We start from the raw sequence: 13440 nt of genomic DNA, 5'->3' as shown, positions 1-13440 counted from the left end.
ATATGAAAAATGAAATGAAATATGAGAAAAGGGTGCTGAAAATAAATATTTTTTAGCTTCACAGATTTTTTTATAAATTTCTTTTGTGTGTTAAAAATATAAACAAAGAGTGAAGACAGATGGTTCCTATTTACTACATATTTTTACTGCGTTGTTTTCCGGATTAAGATAGAGATTTTCTTAGAAAACATGTAGATTAAGCCTAGAAATGACTCAAGAGAATATTGTAGTGGTTTTTTTTTTCTTCTAGAAAGTGCTAATATAGAAATTCAATGTTGAGGAACTGTTGTGTTCAGTGCTGTATTTCAAGAACAAAACTGGCATTTAACAGGCACTCAGATTTTCATTAGTAATGCCTTTGATTACTCCTCAGTCCCAGTGATTTTTTTCTTTCTCCCATTTGTACTGTAGTTAAACTCTAAACTGCATCTTCTACTGGTACATTTCATCCTGCCTTCAACTGAGGTATGGCTGCATCTTGCATGGACTTCTGCTCTACCTGAGTATCAAGTGACCTCCCCAAGATGATACTTTGTATTTTACAGAGCATGGTGTAGCATGGCCAATGAGTCAGAATGCCTCACTGTGATCTCTGCATACTAATTAGTAGCTGTAATACCTTGGCCAAATAGCCACTCTTGGCCTCTGTTTTGTCATCTGTAAAATGGAAATGATAATTTTTCTCTTATATGTATGTTATGATGATTAAATAAGATAGATTTCTTGTAAGGAACTTGACAATATCTGGCACATAGAAGCAATACATGTATGCCATTATGTTTCCTTAAACAAATACTCTCATAAGTTGATAGTTTTTATTTATTCTTGCATTTTTTTTAAGTTAAAAGTACTTGGGCCTGACCTGCGATGGCTCAGTGGGTAAAAGCATCAACTTGGAACACTGAGGTCTCCGGTTCAAAACCCCGGGCTTCTCTGGTCAAGGTACATATGGGAGTTGATGCTTTCTGCTCCTCCCTCCCTTCTTTCTCTCTCTCTCTCTCTCTCTCTCTCTCTCTCCTCTCTTTAAAATTAATAAATAAAATCTAAAAATAAATAAATAAAAATTAAAAAATTAAAAAAAAAAGTACTTGGTGGCAGAGAATAGATTAAATATTTTCGAGAAGGCCGAAGGTGAGCATACAGGCTGAACAGGGAAAAATTAAGTATTATTTTACTGGCTTTGTCACTGATGGCAAAATGCAGAGGGGAATGTGGTTTTTAAGCTTTTTAAAAACAAGGATTATGGATTTGCAATTACAAGCCTCCAGAGTCTTGCCACGCTGCTTGACGCATATAAGGCACGCATTTAATATTTGCATAATTCGTTAATAAATAAATGGGTCGTGGTATAAAAATCCAGGCACCCTGCTTCTGCTTCCAGAACGAGCTCTCCTGGTTGCCAAAAAGTCAGCTCGCAAATGCAGAAGGGAGGTCACTGTCCTTGGTTCCAAACCCTCCCTAGGATGGAGACTGTTTATCTTTGGCAAATTGTTTTCTTTTCTCTCCCTTCAAAAAAGTCGTTTTATGCGCAGAACTTTCAAGGCACGGAGACAATTCCCCCTGCCCCCGCCCCCCATCATGTCTCCCAAATAAGCTAATTCTCACTATTTCGGATTCCTTTAATGTTCTGAGGTTCAATATCTGTCCTGCTGAGCCTCAAGCTCTGGAAATAAAAATCCTGGTCTTTCTTCATCTGGGTCTGGATTTTTAGTGCGCTGACCACCTGGAGTCCTTGGCCGTCTGTCAGAGAACGGATCCCTCGGCCACACCTCCTTCTTAAAGAGTAGCTAAATCTGCTAGCGGTTCTTTTCTCAGATCTCTAGAGGCAGCGAGACTACGCAGCTGTGGCGCCCAAAGTCAGCCCAGCCTGGGGAGCTCCTGCTGTTTGGCTCTACTCCCTCCCACATGTCCTCCACCCCCACCCCACCCCCCGCTGCCCCGGCCTCTCTACAAAAGGACCCGCCAGACTCCTGGGCAGTTGGAGTCAGTTCAAGAATCCTGAGAACGCTGCAGTGTCACTCCTTTGGCTCCAACACCGCACCCTGAGATGCCACACAGCCTGGATGCCTAACTAAACTGATTCTGTGCGGATGAGCGATACCTTCTTCCCTGTCTCCCGCCCCCACGCCACTCATCCACCTTTTATGCAGTGATTAGACCGGGACTCACATTGCAATTGTTTCTAAACATGAAAACTAAAAATGTGCAAACAAAAAAATCCCCTGCGGGTTGTGTTTGTTGTGTGTGCCCATCCGCGCTTGTGCAAAATCTCCAAACGTCACAGTTTGTATTCGGACAAGCGCTCCGAGAAATCCGAGACCTTCCCAGGGATTCCCCTACCCTGACTCCTCTGCTTCAGTCTCCCCAAAGAGGTAGGTCTGGAGCTTTCTCAAACCTCTGCTGCAGCGATAGAGGCTGCACAAATCTCCTGCGATCCCTCCCCCCCCTTCTCTCGCTCCCAGCCCTCTTTCTCAGGCGAACGGTCCCGAGCGCAAGGTTTCCAATCCCCCCGCATCTACACTGCAGGCGGCAGAGCAGGTGCAAGAGCTTCCCTAGCCTCAGACAGCCTGCTCGTCGCGAGACCAGCGGACCCGCGGGCTCCAGCTTCGGCCTGGGCTGTGGGTGGTGCACCCGCCGCTCCCACCTTCCCCAGGGGCCTCGGAAAGCCGTGCGCTGGGCGTGTGTACGCGCGCGCGCGCGCGCGTTTGGTGGGGATATCTTCGCTGGAAGCAGAGTGTCAGGGGCAGAGAGAGAGTATTCTGGAGCCCAGCAAAAGCCTCCAAAGCACTTGTGCTTCCCCAAAGAAAAACGATCGAAAGACAAGAAGGGAAGCCGGTTTCCCAAAAGCCAGGGTTTCCAGTGGTCTTGGATCCTCCCGGAGCTGGGCAGCGACGCAGTTAACCGCGGCCCACACGCTTTTTGGACGGACGCTTTTTCTACTTTGGGGAGGAGGGAGGTGAGGGACTTGCAGGCAAGAGTCGCACCTGCTCTAGGAACCTACAGACAGAACTCTGGGGTAAGTAACGTTCTAGCAGCAGAGCGGAAAGGGGGGGGGGCGGAGAGGATGGGGCAGGAGAGGGGCGAGAGGAAGAGGGCAGGGAACGAATTATGCAAAAAGAAAAAAAAATCCCCAATATTCTGCAGCAGAGGGAAAGCGCAGCAGCACTCTCAGGACGAGTCCCGCCCGGGGCTTCCGCGCCGAACCCGCTGACGCCAAGTTCTTTTTAAGGAGAAGAGAAACTCCCCAAATCCCAGAGGGTGACAGAGGCGGGCGGGGCGGAGTCGGAGTCGGGCTAGGGCCCAGGCGGCAGTCACAGTGTCCCGCAGCTCCGACGCCCAGAGCTCCGGTCCTCCGTATGGCCGCGCGGAGCCGCACCATCCCGGGCCAGCCTCCCGTCTCCGCCCCCCGGGAGCGGGAGCGCGAGCGGGCGGCGGGGCTGTTGCCGGGTCTCCCCGCGGCGGCGGGGCCGCTCACCTGGCCCAGCCTGCCCTCCTCTCCCCACTCCTCCTCCCGACCCCACCTGCCCTCCTCCGCCCCTCCGGATCGGGCAGCGTCGGGATCCGTAGGCGAGGAAATAACGACCCCTGCAGTTGCATTGCGGAAAAGCTCGGCGGCGGCGGCGGCGGCGCTGGTTGCCGGCGATGGAAGCGAGGGTTCAGGGGAGCCCATAAAAATAGCCAAGGAGCAGAAAGAGCGCGCGCGGCGTGGGGAGCCCGCGGGCCCCCGTCGCGCCCGGGCCCCCCGATCCCCGCCGCTCCCGCGCGCCGCCCGGAGGCGCCGCCCGCGTCGGACTGGGAGGAGGCGGGCTGCGCGCGGGCTGCGCGCGGGCTGGGGCGCGGGCAGGGTCGCGGCGGCTGCGGCGGCCGGCGGGATCGGGCAGTAATCCCTCCTCTCTCTCTCTCTCTCTCTCTCTGTCCCTCCGCTGCTGCGGCTGCTCCTCCCCGCCCCCCGGAAGCAGGAGGAGAACGGCCCCGGAGCCGAGCAGCCGCCCTCCGACCATGCCGCGGTGAGGGGCGCGGACTTCGAGGGCAACTTGTCGCGGACCACCTGGGCGCAGCCAGCGAGCCGCGAGCGGCCGGGGGCCCGGAACGGCGCGGCGCGGCGCGGCCCGGCGGGGGGCTCTCGTCTATGTCTTCTTGGGGCGCCCGGCGGATCGGGGTCTCGTTTCTGCAGAAAGAGCCCAGTGCTGGTGGCTTCAGGTGGCTGCCGCCGCCTCGGCTAGCGCTGTCTCCGCCGCTCGGACTAGGAACGGAGACCGTTGAGCGGGGAGACCTCCGGGGCAGCGAGACATCGGACATGTGTCAGCACATCTGGGGCGCACATCCGTCGAGCCCGAGGGGAGATTTGCCAGAAGAATTCAAACTGCGATATTGATCTTGGGGGTGACTTCCCCTGGCCGGCTGTCGGGTGGGAGTGCGAGTGTGCGCTCGCTCGGAAGAGTGCGAGCGTGTGCATGTGTGTGTGTGCCGTGCCGGGCTTCCCCCCTGCCCCCCGTTTTCCCGTCGAGTGATGCACTTGGAATGAGAATCAGAGGATGGAAATAGTCTGGGAGGTGCTTTTTCTTCTTCAAGCCAATTTCATCGTCTGCATATCAGGTATGGGACGCGCCGGGGGGGCACTGGCGGATTTGTGTGTTATGTTGCTGTGTTTGGAATAGATGGGGTTTTATTGTGTGTAAGACGCTCAAGTGGCCTCGCGGGATGGGAGGGGAGGAGGGTGGTGGCAGAGACCCATTCAGCTCTGCGGGTTTGCTGCCTTGGAAATTAAAAATCTTATAAGCCTAACGGTGTGTGTGTGTGTGTGTGTGTGTGTGTGTGTGTGTGTGTGTGTGTGTGTGGCGGGGGTAGTATCTGTTTGGAGTTCTGGAACGTAGAGCGGTGGGGGCTGAAAAAGAAGAGACAGATGGGTGTTGATTTTCAACTGCTTTCTGGCTGAGAACTCTGGCGCCGAAATCTGAGCCTTGGCAACCCCCACCCCCATCCCTGGCTTTCAAAGTTCCTAAAGTCGGTGGTTCTGGCTGGCAAAATGGACGCAGAACCCTGCCCTGGTATCTAAGCACTTTCAAGAGACTGCGGGAGGATGCGGGACTGGAGAATACCGGCAGGGACTAGAGAGACGTGGAGGTCCTCCACGCTTTCCCCAAACCTGCCGGGCGGCTCTGAAACATCCTAGCCTGCCCGCCTCAACCCCGGATGGAAGCAAGCCCCACCTGAAACAATACAGCATCAAAAAGACCCCTTTAGATCACAGTCCTTAGAATTCCCAATGGCAGGGATGTGCTGGCTCAGACTCACTGACCTCAGGCTCATTGGGTCAGTCTTTGGTTTTAGCAGCTGACCGGAAGCCGGTGGAGGTGAAGGAGGTAGGGCTTGTGCCTACCTGCACCTCCCTGTCTGGGTGTTGGAAGGGATTCTAATTTCCGAACAATATCGTTGTTGGTGCAGGGAGTTGGGGGGGGGGGGCACTGTGAGAAAAAGCCTCAGGATCAGCAGTATTCACCAGCTCAGTTTAGTGCCTCCTCCCCTTGGCAGTGCCCACCCCATTTCCCTTCATTCGTGTCATTTAGGCACCCAGGGTAAGTCCCATTTGCAGTGCTCCCTTCTCCTGCATTCCCTCTGCAGAATTGGGGAGTCAGCCAACTTCCCAGGAAGTCACCAGAAAAGGAGAGCAGGAACCTTGCCCCTGTGAGCAGACAGTTGGAGCAGCACTGGGGGACAGGGACATGTTTCCTGCATCTGCCTTCAGCTCGGCCACTCCCCGCCCTCTAAGCCAGACCTGATTCTGGGTATTCAGAACCATTGTCTGCACCTTACTCTGTACCCAGATCCAGAGACCTCTAGTCAGTATCGGTATTCTTCTCGTAGGACAGGAACAGGAAATCTTTTATTCAAAATCCTTCTGTTTGGGACTTGGCCACCCTACTAAGAAATTAGAGCTATGCTGTGTGCCTGGCAGATAATAAAAAGTACCCTATAATCCTCCAGTGGGGCCTCTTTTACCCCATCCTACATCTAAGGAGAAATTCCCAGGTGACTTGCAAAGGTTTATAACAGTCATATATCCAGAAATAAACCGAGTAGCATATCACTAGGCCACATTTTGTATCTTTCTCTTCTACATGTCTATTTCAAACTTTCTTTTTCTTTCTTTCTCTCTCTCTCTCTCTCTCTTGTTCCATATTTCACTAGTTATAAAATAGCCTTTGATTACCTCTCTCCAGCATTGTAAATAATTTTTAAATGAGACAAGCCATCCGGGTTTGAAATTTGCAATGGGTTAATATCACCGAGGCTCTGCACCTCCCCACCCCACCCCCAGCCTTCTCTATTCCCTGCCTCTGAAAGTGGTCAGGCCATGACAAGGGGCCCAGCTGAGAATGGGTCTGTTCTTAGCCTCTTGGTGTGTCAACAACTAACTTATGTAAATAGAAGCATTAGGAGGGGGTTATTTCCAACCCCAAAAGGGTGCTATGGAATACATGGCCTTTCACATGTATTTACTAAATAATCATTATTGCTAAGTAATGAGAGGATAAAAGCGTAAGTGAAATTGCTAGCTATTAGCTAAACACAGAAAACTAGGTTAGCGTTGCAAATGCCTAGTTAGGCTCTGCATTAATTTGCACTTTATGAAGGCATTTAGACAGAGATACACCATTATATACTCTCTGTTTACACATCCATGAACTTAGCTTTAAAAGGCCATTCCTTCTCCAGGGCCGGGGTGGTCTCCGCCCTCCGTTCAGTGATGGCCATGTGTGTCACAATTCTGATTAGTAATATAATTATGACTCACAGTTTGGGGGACTTTTTTTTCCATCTGGCAGCCTGTAAAGGCTCAGGAATGCAATGCACTAAGGTGGACTGATTGTCTCAGGGAGAGTTTAGTAGCTCTTTCTTCTCTGTTTCCATGATTTGCAGCTTTAATTTACTCGTGACTGAGCTTTACCATAAGGACCATAACCCCTGATTATAGAACCTACTGAATCTTAAAAAAAAAATTTTTTTTAATGTTTTAGATATTAAAAGAAAACACATCTTTACCATTTTGGGCAGAACTGCCCCACCCAGGAAATGGGTACTAATTCTTACTGAGTTACCAGGCTTCAAAGATTGGTGCGTAGCTAGGATTGGCTTTATTACTGAGGAATACCAGAGTCGAAAGGCCAGCAAAAGTCTGCATTGTAAACACTTTGCAGAAGGAAAAATTGAGTAGTAGATCTGGCCTGCAGAAGGTATACTGACTGAATTTCAGTTGGTAACATTAGCTTTGTAGGAATACTATGGTGCTTTGTAGCTTCGTGTTTTGTTAACCAAAGGTGTCTACCTTCTCCCTACCTCATCCCTCCCAATTAAACTTGTATCTGAGGAGTTTCTCCCTGGGCCTGTGTAGATATGTTGCTTTAAATAGGGAGACATGTGCCTGGTAGGTTTGATGGCTCTGCACTGACCATTTGATTGTGATGAAGCTGTGTGATACTTCCCGAGGTTGCTGATCTTACAGGGTAATTGTAAGGAACAAAACATTCTTTATGAAATTCCTAGCATGGTTTCTAGAATGCAGTGACCACTGGCCGCAAATGGAACTGGGGGTCTTCTTGGCCAGGCTGGGGAGGGAGCACGTATGTCGTCCATTTGAGAGATCGAATCAATTTTGGCTGCTTAAGGGCAGCACAGCTAGGCTGAAGAGAGAATGCCATGCCTGGGAGTTCTTGGGGCTCTGCGTTTGACTCAGATCTTATTTTACTGAAATATAAGGCAGCCAAGATCTGCAGAGAGATGAGAGAGAGAGAGAGAGATGATGTTTCCCTGCACTAGCAAGATCACCATTCTGTTCTTACAAAAGCAGCTCAGATCTGCGAGAGTGAATGCTTAGCAGCACCAGGAGAGAATTTCCTGGTCCAGAAACAGCTGTCTGATTTAATCTATGCAGCAGAGCCTACTTCTCTATATGTAACTTTACTTCTGGGCTTATTCATAATAATAACAGCAATAAGCATTAGAGTTAGGTGGTGCTTTTTGCATATATTATATAACATTGCACATATTTTAACTCATGTATTCTTAGAATTGGTAGGGAAATTTTATAGAGAAGGCAACCAAAACCCACAGAGGTTGAGTCCGGAAGATTCACAGCTAGGTCTCACCCAGTCAAAATTCAGTTTATCATTAATGTTTTGAGTCAAGGTTTCTTTTAAATGTTATTTAGTATTTGCATTTGATTTTGATCTCTCCAATTGAAAGAATAAATTGTGTTAAAAGGATGTAAGTCTCAGATTGTTTGAAAGTGGAAGTTTGTGTGATGGAAGTCTAGAGCTAGAATTAAGGCAACGTTTGAGATGTATGTATGACTGTCAATCAAGCACCTGAGACTATTACTCAAGTTTTTCTCTCCTCAATATCTTATGATAAGCAATCCTCGCAGGAAAGGACTATTCCATACATTCTTTTCCTTACCTGAAAATTGAAATGGTTTGCCTTCAGCTTCTTTCCTTGTAGACAGAGGCCACAAATTTCTTACATGAATTAAATGAGATAATGTATTTAGTGATTTTCTCTTAACAGTGTCTGGGTCTTGCAACAGTAAGTTTGCAATAATGTAATTATATTTTTCTACAAATCTGATATTGCACAGGTTTGTGAGGCCACAGTAGAATAGAGGCTTTAGTGTCCGTCCATTTCACTGTTTAAAAGCAAAATCAGAATCATCAACAAGCGCGTTTTATAACATTGAGCATGACTCTAACTTTCAAGGAGGCCTTGGCTTCACAATTTGAACTTTTTCTTCATTTTGTTTCTCAGTGTCAGGCATTGGTGCACAGTCATGAGTGGCACCCACTTTATCCCTGTATGCCCAGTATGGAAGTGAAGCTTAGAAAGTTTAAGAAATCACTTGGGGGCAATGTAGTGCTTATTACCCAGGAGAGCAACAAAGCTTTCCTCTTTCTGCTTGTAAATTATGACTCGATATAAAACCCAACTTTCAAGTGCTTCCAAAATGGCCAACTGCAGATGCTGTCAATATGGCTGGAAATAGAATATTTCATTACATTAAAAAAAAAGAGAGAGAGAGAGCCACACCAAACAAAGAGCACTCATCTGATGATGTTATTAGCAATATGGCTCCCACGTGATGTCACATAACCCAGTCACCGACAGATGCTGTCATCATAAATAAGACACTCCTGACTATAAGACCAAAGTATTCCAGAGTAATAGGAAGTCCCTAGGGGAGAAGGGAATGAACTGCCACCTTAGGTCGTCAGTGCCCAACATTTCAACTTTTCACCTTAATTAAGCATTGCATATTTTGTCCTGGGGTTTAGATCAAGGAGAGATCCAGGCACCATAAAAGTATATATAGCAAGTCATTTTATAAACAGTATGGAAGTTAGAAGACCCAATTTTTTTCTTGAAGTCTTCCTCAATTTTGTAGATGACTTTGGGCCATTCTCTTAACCTCTTAGTGTCTCAGTTTCTGCATCGGTAAAATGTCAACTCATCTTTTCCTATTTCAAAGAATTGTTTATAATGTTATAGAATGATCCCTGCTTACGCTATAGTTCTTAAGTCAAAGCTGAGATAGGTACACACAATGTAGAGTGACATAAAATAATGAGAATAAGACTTAATTGTTAAGATGTTGTTATGAAAGCAAAGTTGTGATGCACAAAATGTGTCGTGAGATAAAACAATAAGAATAATGCCTAGGCCTTGGCCGGTTGGCTCAGCGGTAGAGCGTCGGCCTGGCGTGCGGGGGACCCGGGTTCGATTCCCGGCCAGGGCACATAGGAGAAGCACCCATTTGCTTCTCCACCCCCCCTTCCTCTCTGTCTCTCTCTTCCCCTCCCGCAGCCAAGGCTCCACTGGAGCAAAGATGGCCCGGGCGCTGGGGATGGCTCCTTGGCCTCTGCCCCAGGCGCTAGAGTGGCTCTGGTCGCGGCAGAGCGACGCCCCGGAGGGGCAGAGCATCGCCCCCTGGTGGGCAGAGCGTCGCCCCTGGTGGGCGTGCCGGGTGGATCCCGGTCGGGCGCATGTGGGAGTTTGTCTGACTGTCTCTCCCCGTTTCCAGCTTCAGAAAAATACACACACACACACACACACACACACACACACACACACAAAAGAATAATGCCTAATTGTTTGATCCAGGGAATGAATGCTATGCAACAGAGAAGTCCAGACATGAGGGAAATGGACAATTGTGGTAGGTGTTGGAGGTTGGGATAGAAAAGATGGAGGAGACTATCATATCGCAGGGAGGGGAATAGGAATGTGTCATATGTACTGTGAGGACTGTCCCAATTGGGATGAAAGGTCCACTTTGAGAGATATTGGAAAATTGAGATGAGCCCACTTGTTGAATTGAGATTACATGAAGTTTCCTGGCATATTTCATTTCTTGGTGGGTTTTATCTTTCTTTTTATGGATCTTTGCATTAACTCCATAGCCTGTACATGGTTAAAATTTGTGTAAGATTCTAACATTTCTTTAGATCTTAAATTTCTGGGGCATGTCTCCAATTACTGCTGTACTTCGCATAGTTCATAGCCTATTTGGGATTATATACAGTTGAGATTTGAGGAGGCTTCCGCTTTCTCCTCTGTCGACTGGAGATGATACTTCCCGAAGTTGTTGACCCTACGGGGTAATGGTAAAGAACAAAATGCCCAGCGTGGTATCTGGAATTGAGTAACCACTGGCCAAATTACACATATCAGATGAGAGTAAGCGTGGGCTCCAGAATTAAGATAGGCCAACATGGGACTCCTGCCTTCTACATGCACTCTCTGTGCGGGCCTGGAGAAGTTTTCAAGTTCTCTGAGCCTCTGTGAGATCTGTGAAATGAGGATTGGAGAAAAGGTACATGAGATCCTGCTGCAGTGCCTGGCTTGTAGCAGTCACTCAGTGAATTGGAACTCATCTCATGAAATCGTTATCGTCATTAACAGCGCTTGGTGTTGACACTTTGAACCTGTTCTTATAAATTTTAGTTAATTAGTCATTTATTCTGTGTTCAACAAAATAGTATTGCCAGCTAGCTATGTGCCAGATGGAAGAATCACAAAAGTGAACAAAACCTGGTCCTTAATATTTATAAGACAACGCGTGTCATGTCCTTTGTCCACTTAACCATTCAACCTCATTAAGTACTGAGGGTCCAGCAGGAATGAGTGAGACATTGCCCTTCCCTCCGGGAATTCCCAATCTAGTAAGAGACTGACTGAGAAAAATATTAATAGTTATGCCAGAACATGGCAGGTCTTGTAACGAAAAGAGGTAGAGTGTTTGAGTAGGACAGAGAAGGGACATCTGACTCATTCTGGAGGTGGGGGAAGTAGAGGAAGAGGAGTCAGTAGTAGTATTGGTTAGAAGGAGTTCAGGCTGCAACTTGGAGGATACTGAAGAGTTGGCTTGGGAGATTTTGGCTGATTGACCAGGAGGAGTGTGATCGGGAAAGGGTAATCACAAGGCAAAGCACTTGCAAAGACAGGGAGATAGGACGTGATGAATTCAGGGGACTGTCAAGAGGTCAGTATGGCAACAGCTAGAGTGGAGCATGATGGATGTGGTGGAGATACAAGAGCGTTTAGAAGCTGTGATCCCAATAAGAGTAACACCCTGCATCGCATCCGAGTCAGTAAAAACCGCCCTTGTGCCTCTCTGTGCAGAGAAGGCATCCCTTTAAGACTCAGTGGGGTAGGTCAGATGGATACTTTTTGTTAGAAACAGAACAGTCAGGGTTACAGCTTTTGGCTCTGGTCCAGCTGCGCTCCGGTTGGCCCAGTTCACTAGTTATTTTCCAGCGTCCTTTTCGTTTCTAGTTCCAGGTAGCTTCCCAGGAGCTTTGGAGATAACCCAGATACAGATGACAGAACTTACCTCTTAGTTTGTCTCCCGTATTTATACACAAGGAAAAGGAGTCAGGACCCTATTGGCTGACCCTGGGTTTTGCAATGTGGCAATTGTTATCTTAGTCTCCTGGATCATTGAATGTTTCCTACAAGTTTTTTGCAGTTTTCATCTCATGTAACCTTAAATAAAACTTGAAAGGACTCCCAGCATGCAGGGGGTGGGGTGGGGTGCTGTGCGTGGTAAGAAGTGGTCTGAGATTGCCTTTGTAACAAAGCCGGAATTGCTCCTTATTAGCAAGATCAGACTGGTGATGGGATAGCCCGTGTTCGGCTTGGGTTACCTCTGCACGAAGGTGCATGAAGGTGTCTCCAGGATGCCAGCAGAGAGATTATCAATGGTTGTGAAGGGGGCAGCCCACAAATGCTCTTCCTTCCTGATTGGGGAGAGGTGAGACCTTCGTCACAGCAATTGCAGAATTAATCTTTATCTCCGTCCACTACTTCATGCTCAGTGGCTGAAAGGGTTGGCACAGGAAATGTGGCCTGTGACTTCCAGGTGGGATTTTTCAGAGCCAAGTCCTGCTGGCTTCACTGCACAGTTGGCAGCAAAGCCAGAGCTGGAACGAACCCATTCACTGAAAAGTATGAGTCCACAGAGTCCCCTTCTGTTGTCCCCTCTTCTGCCACACACAGACTCACCTTTCACCCTGAAGGGAAACAATTTGATGGCAGCACTTATTGAGTAAGCAAAGGCCATTCCTCCCCCTCTGTGAAGTTGGAAGAAGAGTAAATGCTGCGCGGGAATCTTGAGCTAATAAAGGTGCATATGGACAGAACAGTTCTCTCCCACCCCTACATGGCTTCACGTGTTGGCTCCTTAATCCTCAAGATGCTATTAAATGCCTTCTGTGAGTGAGACACTGGGCTAGGGCGGAAGATAAAATGTAAGGAGCAAAATAGCCAGGATCTTTGCCTTTGTGGAAGGTATATTTAGTGATACACAAAGACTGGTTTCTATTCCCATTCCCCCAGCCTGACATTTAGTAGATGCTCAATAATGAATGATGGAATTAATATGTAAGTGAGTGATGAGTGATTCAGAATGGCTCTCCTGCCTTAGCAGGAGACTGGCAGACAAGATCGGAGGCGGCAGGGAGTGGAGAGGAAGACCCTGTGGCAGCTTCCCGCTTGCTTCTGCTGCGTGGAGTTCTTTGAGCACGCAACGAGTCAGAATTGGAAGCTTCCCAGGAAGCAACCTGCCGAATAGTGTTTGTTCTATTTCCTTCTCACACTTAGCTCATATCTGCATTTCGCCAACCAGTGTTCTTTGGGGGCACTTATGGTTGTTTTAAAATGCATTTCAGCAACTTGCTGTTCTAGAATACCCTACTAAATGCCTTGAACTAAGATGATTATAGACCAATGGATGTATTGTTGTTCCTTTCTCCATGGCATCTCTGTTCCTATTGGAGGCGATTGCTTAGGATAGGTGTTTTTTTATTGGAATCCAGCGTGGGAAAAACCAGGAGAAGAGAAAGCTCACTGCCCCTTAGTTAAGTATTGAACTAGACCAGAGGGTTTTAG

At 48.0% G+C, this 13440-nt stretch overlaps 1 protein-coding gene across 2 annotated transcripts in view; it reads left to right on the top strand.

Annotated features, from left to right (window-relative positions):
* Window positions 1-2356: 2356 nt before the first annotated feature.
* CA10 (carbonic anhydrase 10) overlaps window positions 2357-13440 on the top strand; it is a 498781-nt gene continuing 487697 nt past the window's right edge. The window contains exons 1-2 of one of the 2 annotated variants that reach the window (XM_066364602.1): window positions 2357-2372; window positions 3960-4596. In XM_066364602.1, coding sequence (XP_066220699.1) covers window positions 4536-4596 — 61 coding nt within the window. In that variant the 5' untranslated portion in view covers window positions 2357-2372; window positions 3960-4535. Of the gene's footprint in view, window positions 2373-2612; window positions 3017-3959; window positions 4597-13440 lie in introns of those variants that run through there. The other variant, XM_066364601.1, reaches the window with a different exon arrangement.

The sequence above is a fragment of the Saccopteryx leptura genome, chromosome 2 (genome assembly GCF_036850995.1).
Source record: "Saccopteryx leptura isolate mSacLep1 chromosome 2, mSacLep1_pri_phased_curated, whole genome shotgun sequence".
NCBI classification, from domain to species: Eukaryota; Metazoa; Chordata; class Mammalia; order Chiroptera; family Emballonuridae; genus Saccopteryx; species Saccopteryx leptura.
Note: the sequence above shows the minus strand (reverse complement) of the source record. Positions and strands in the feature narration are given on the sequence as shown.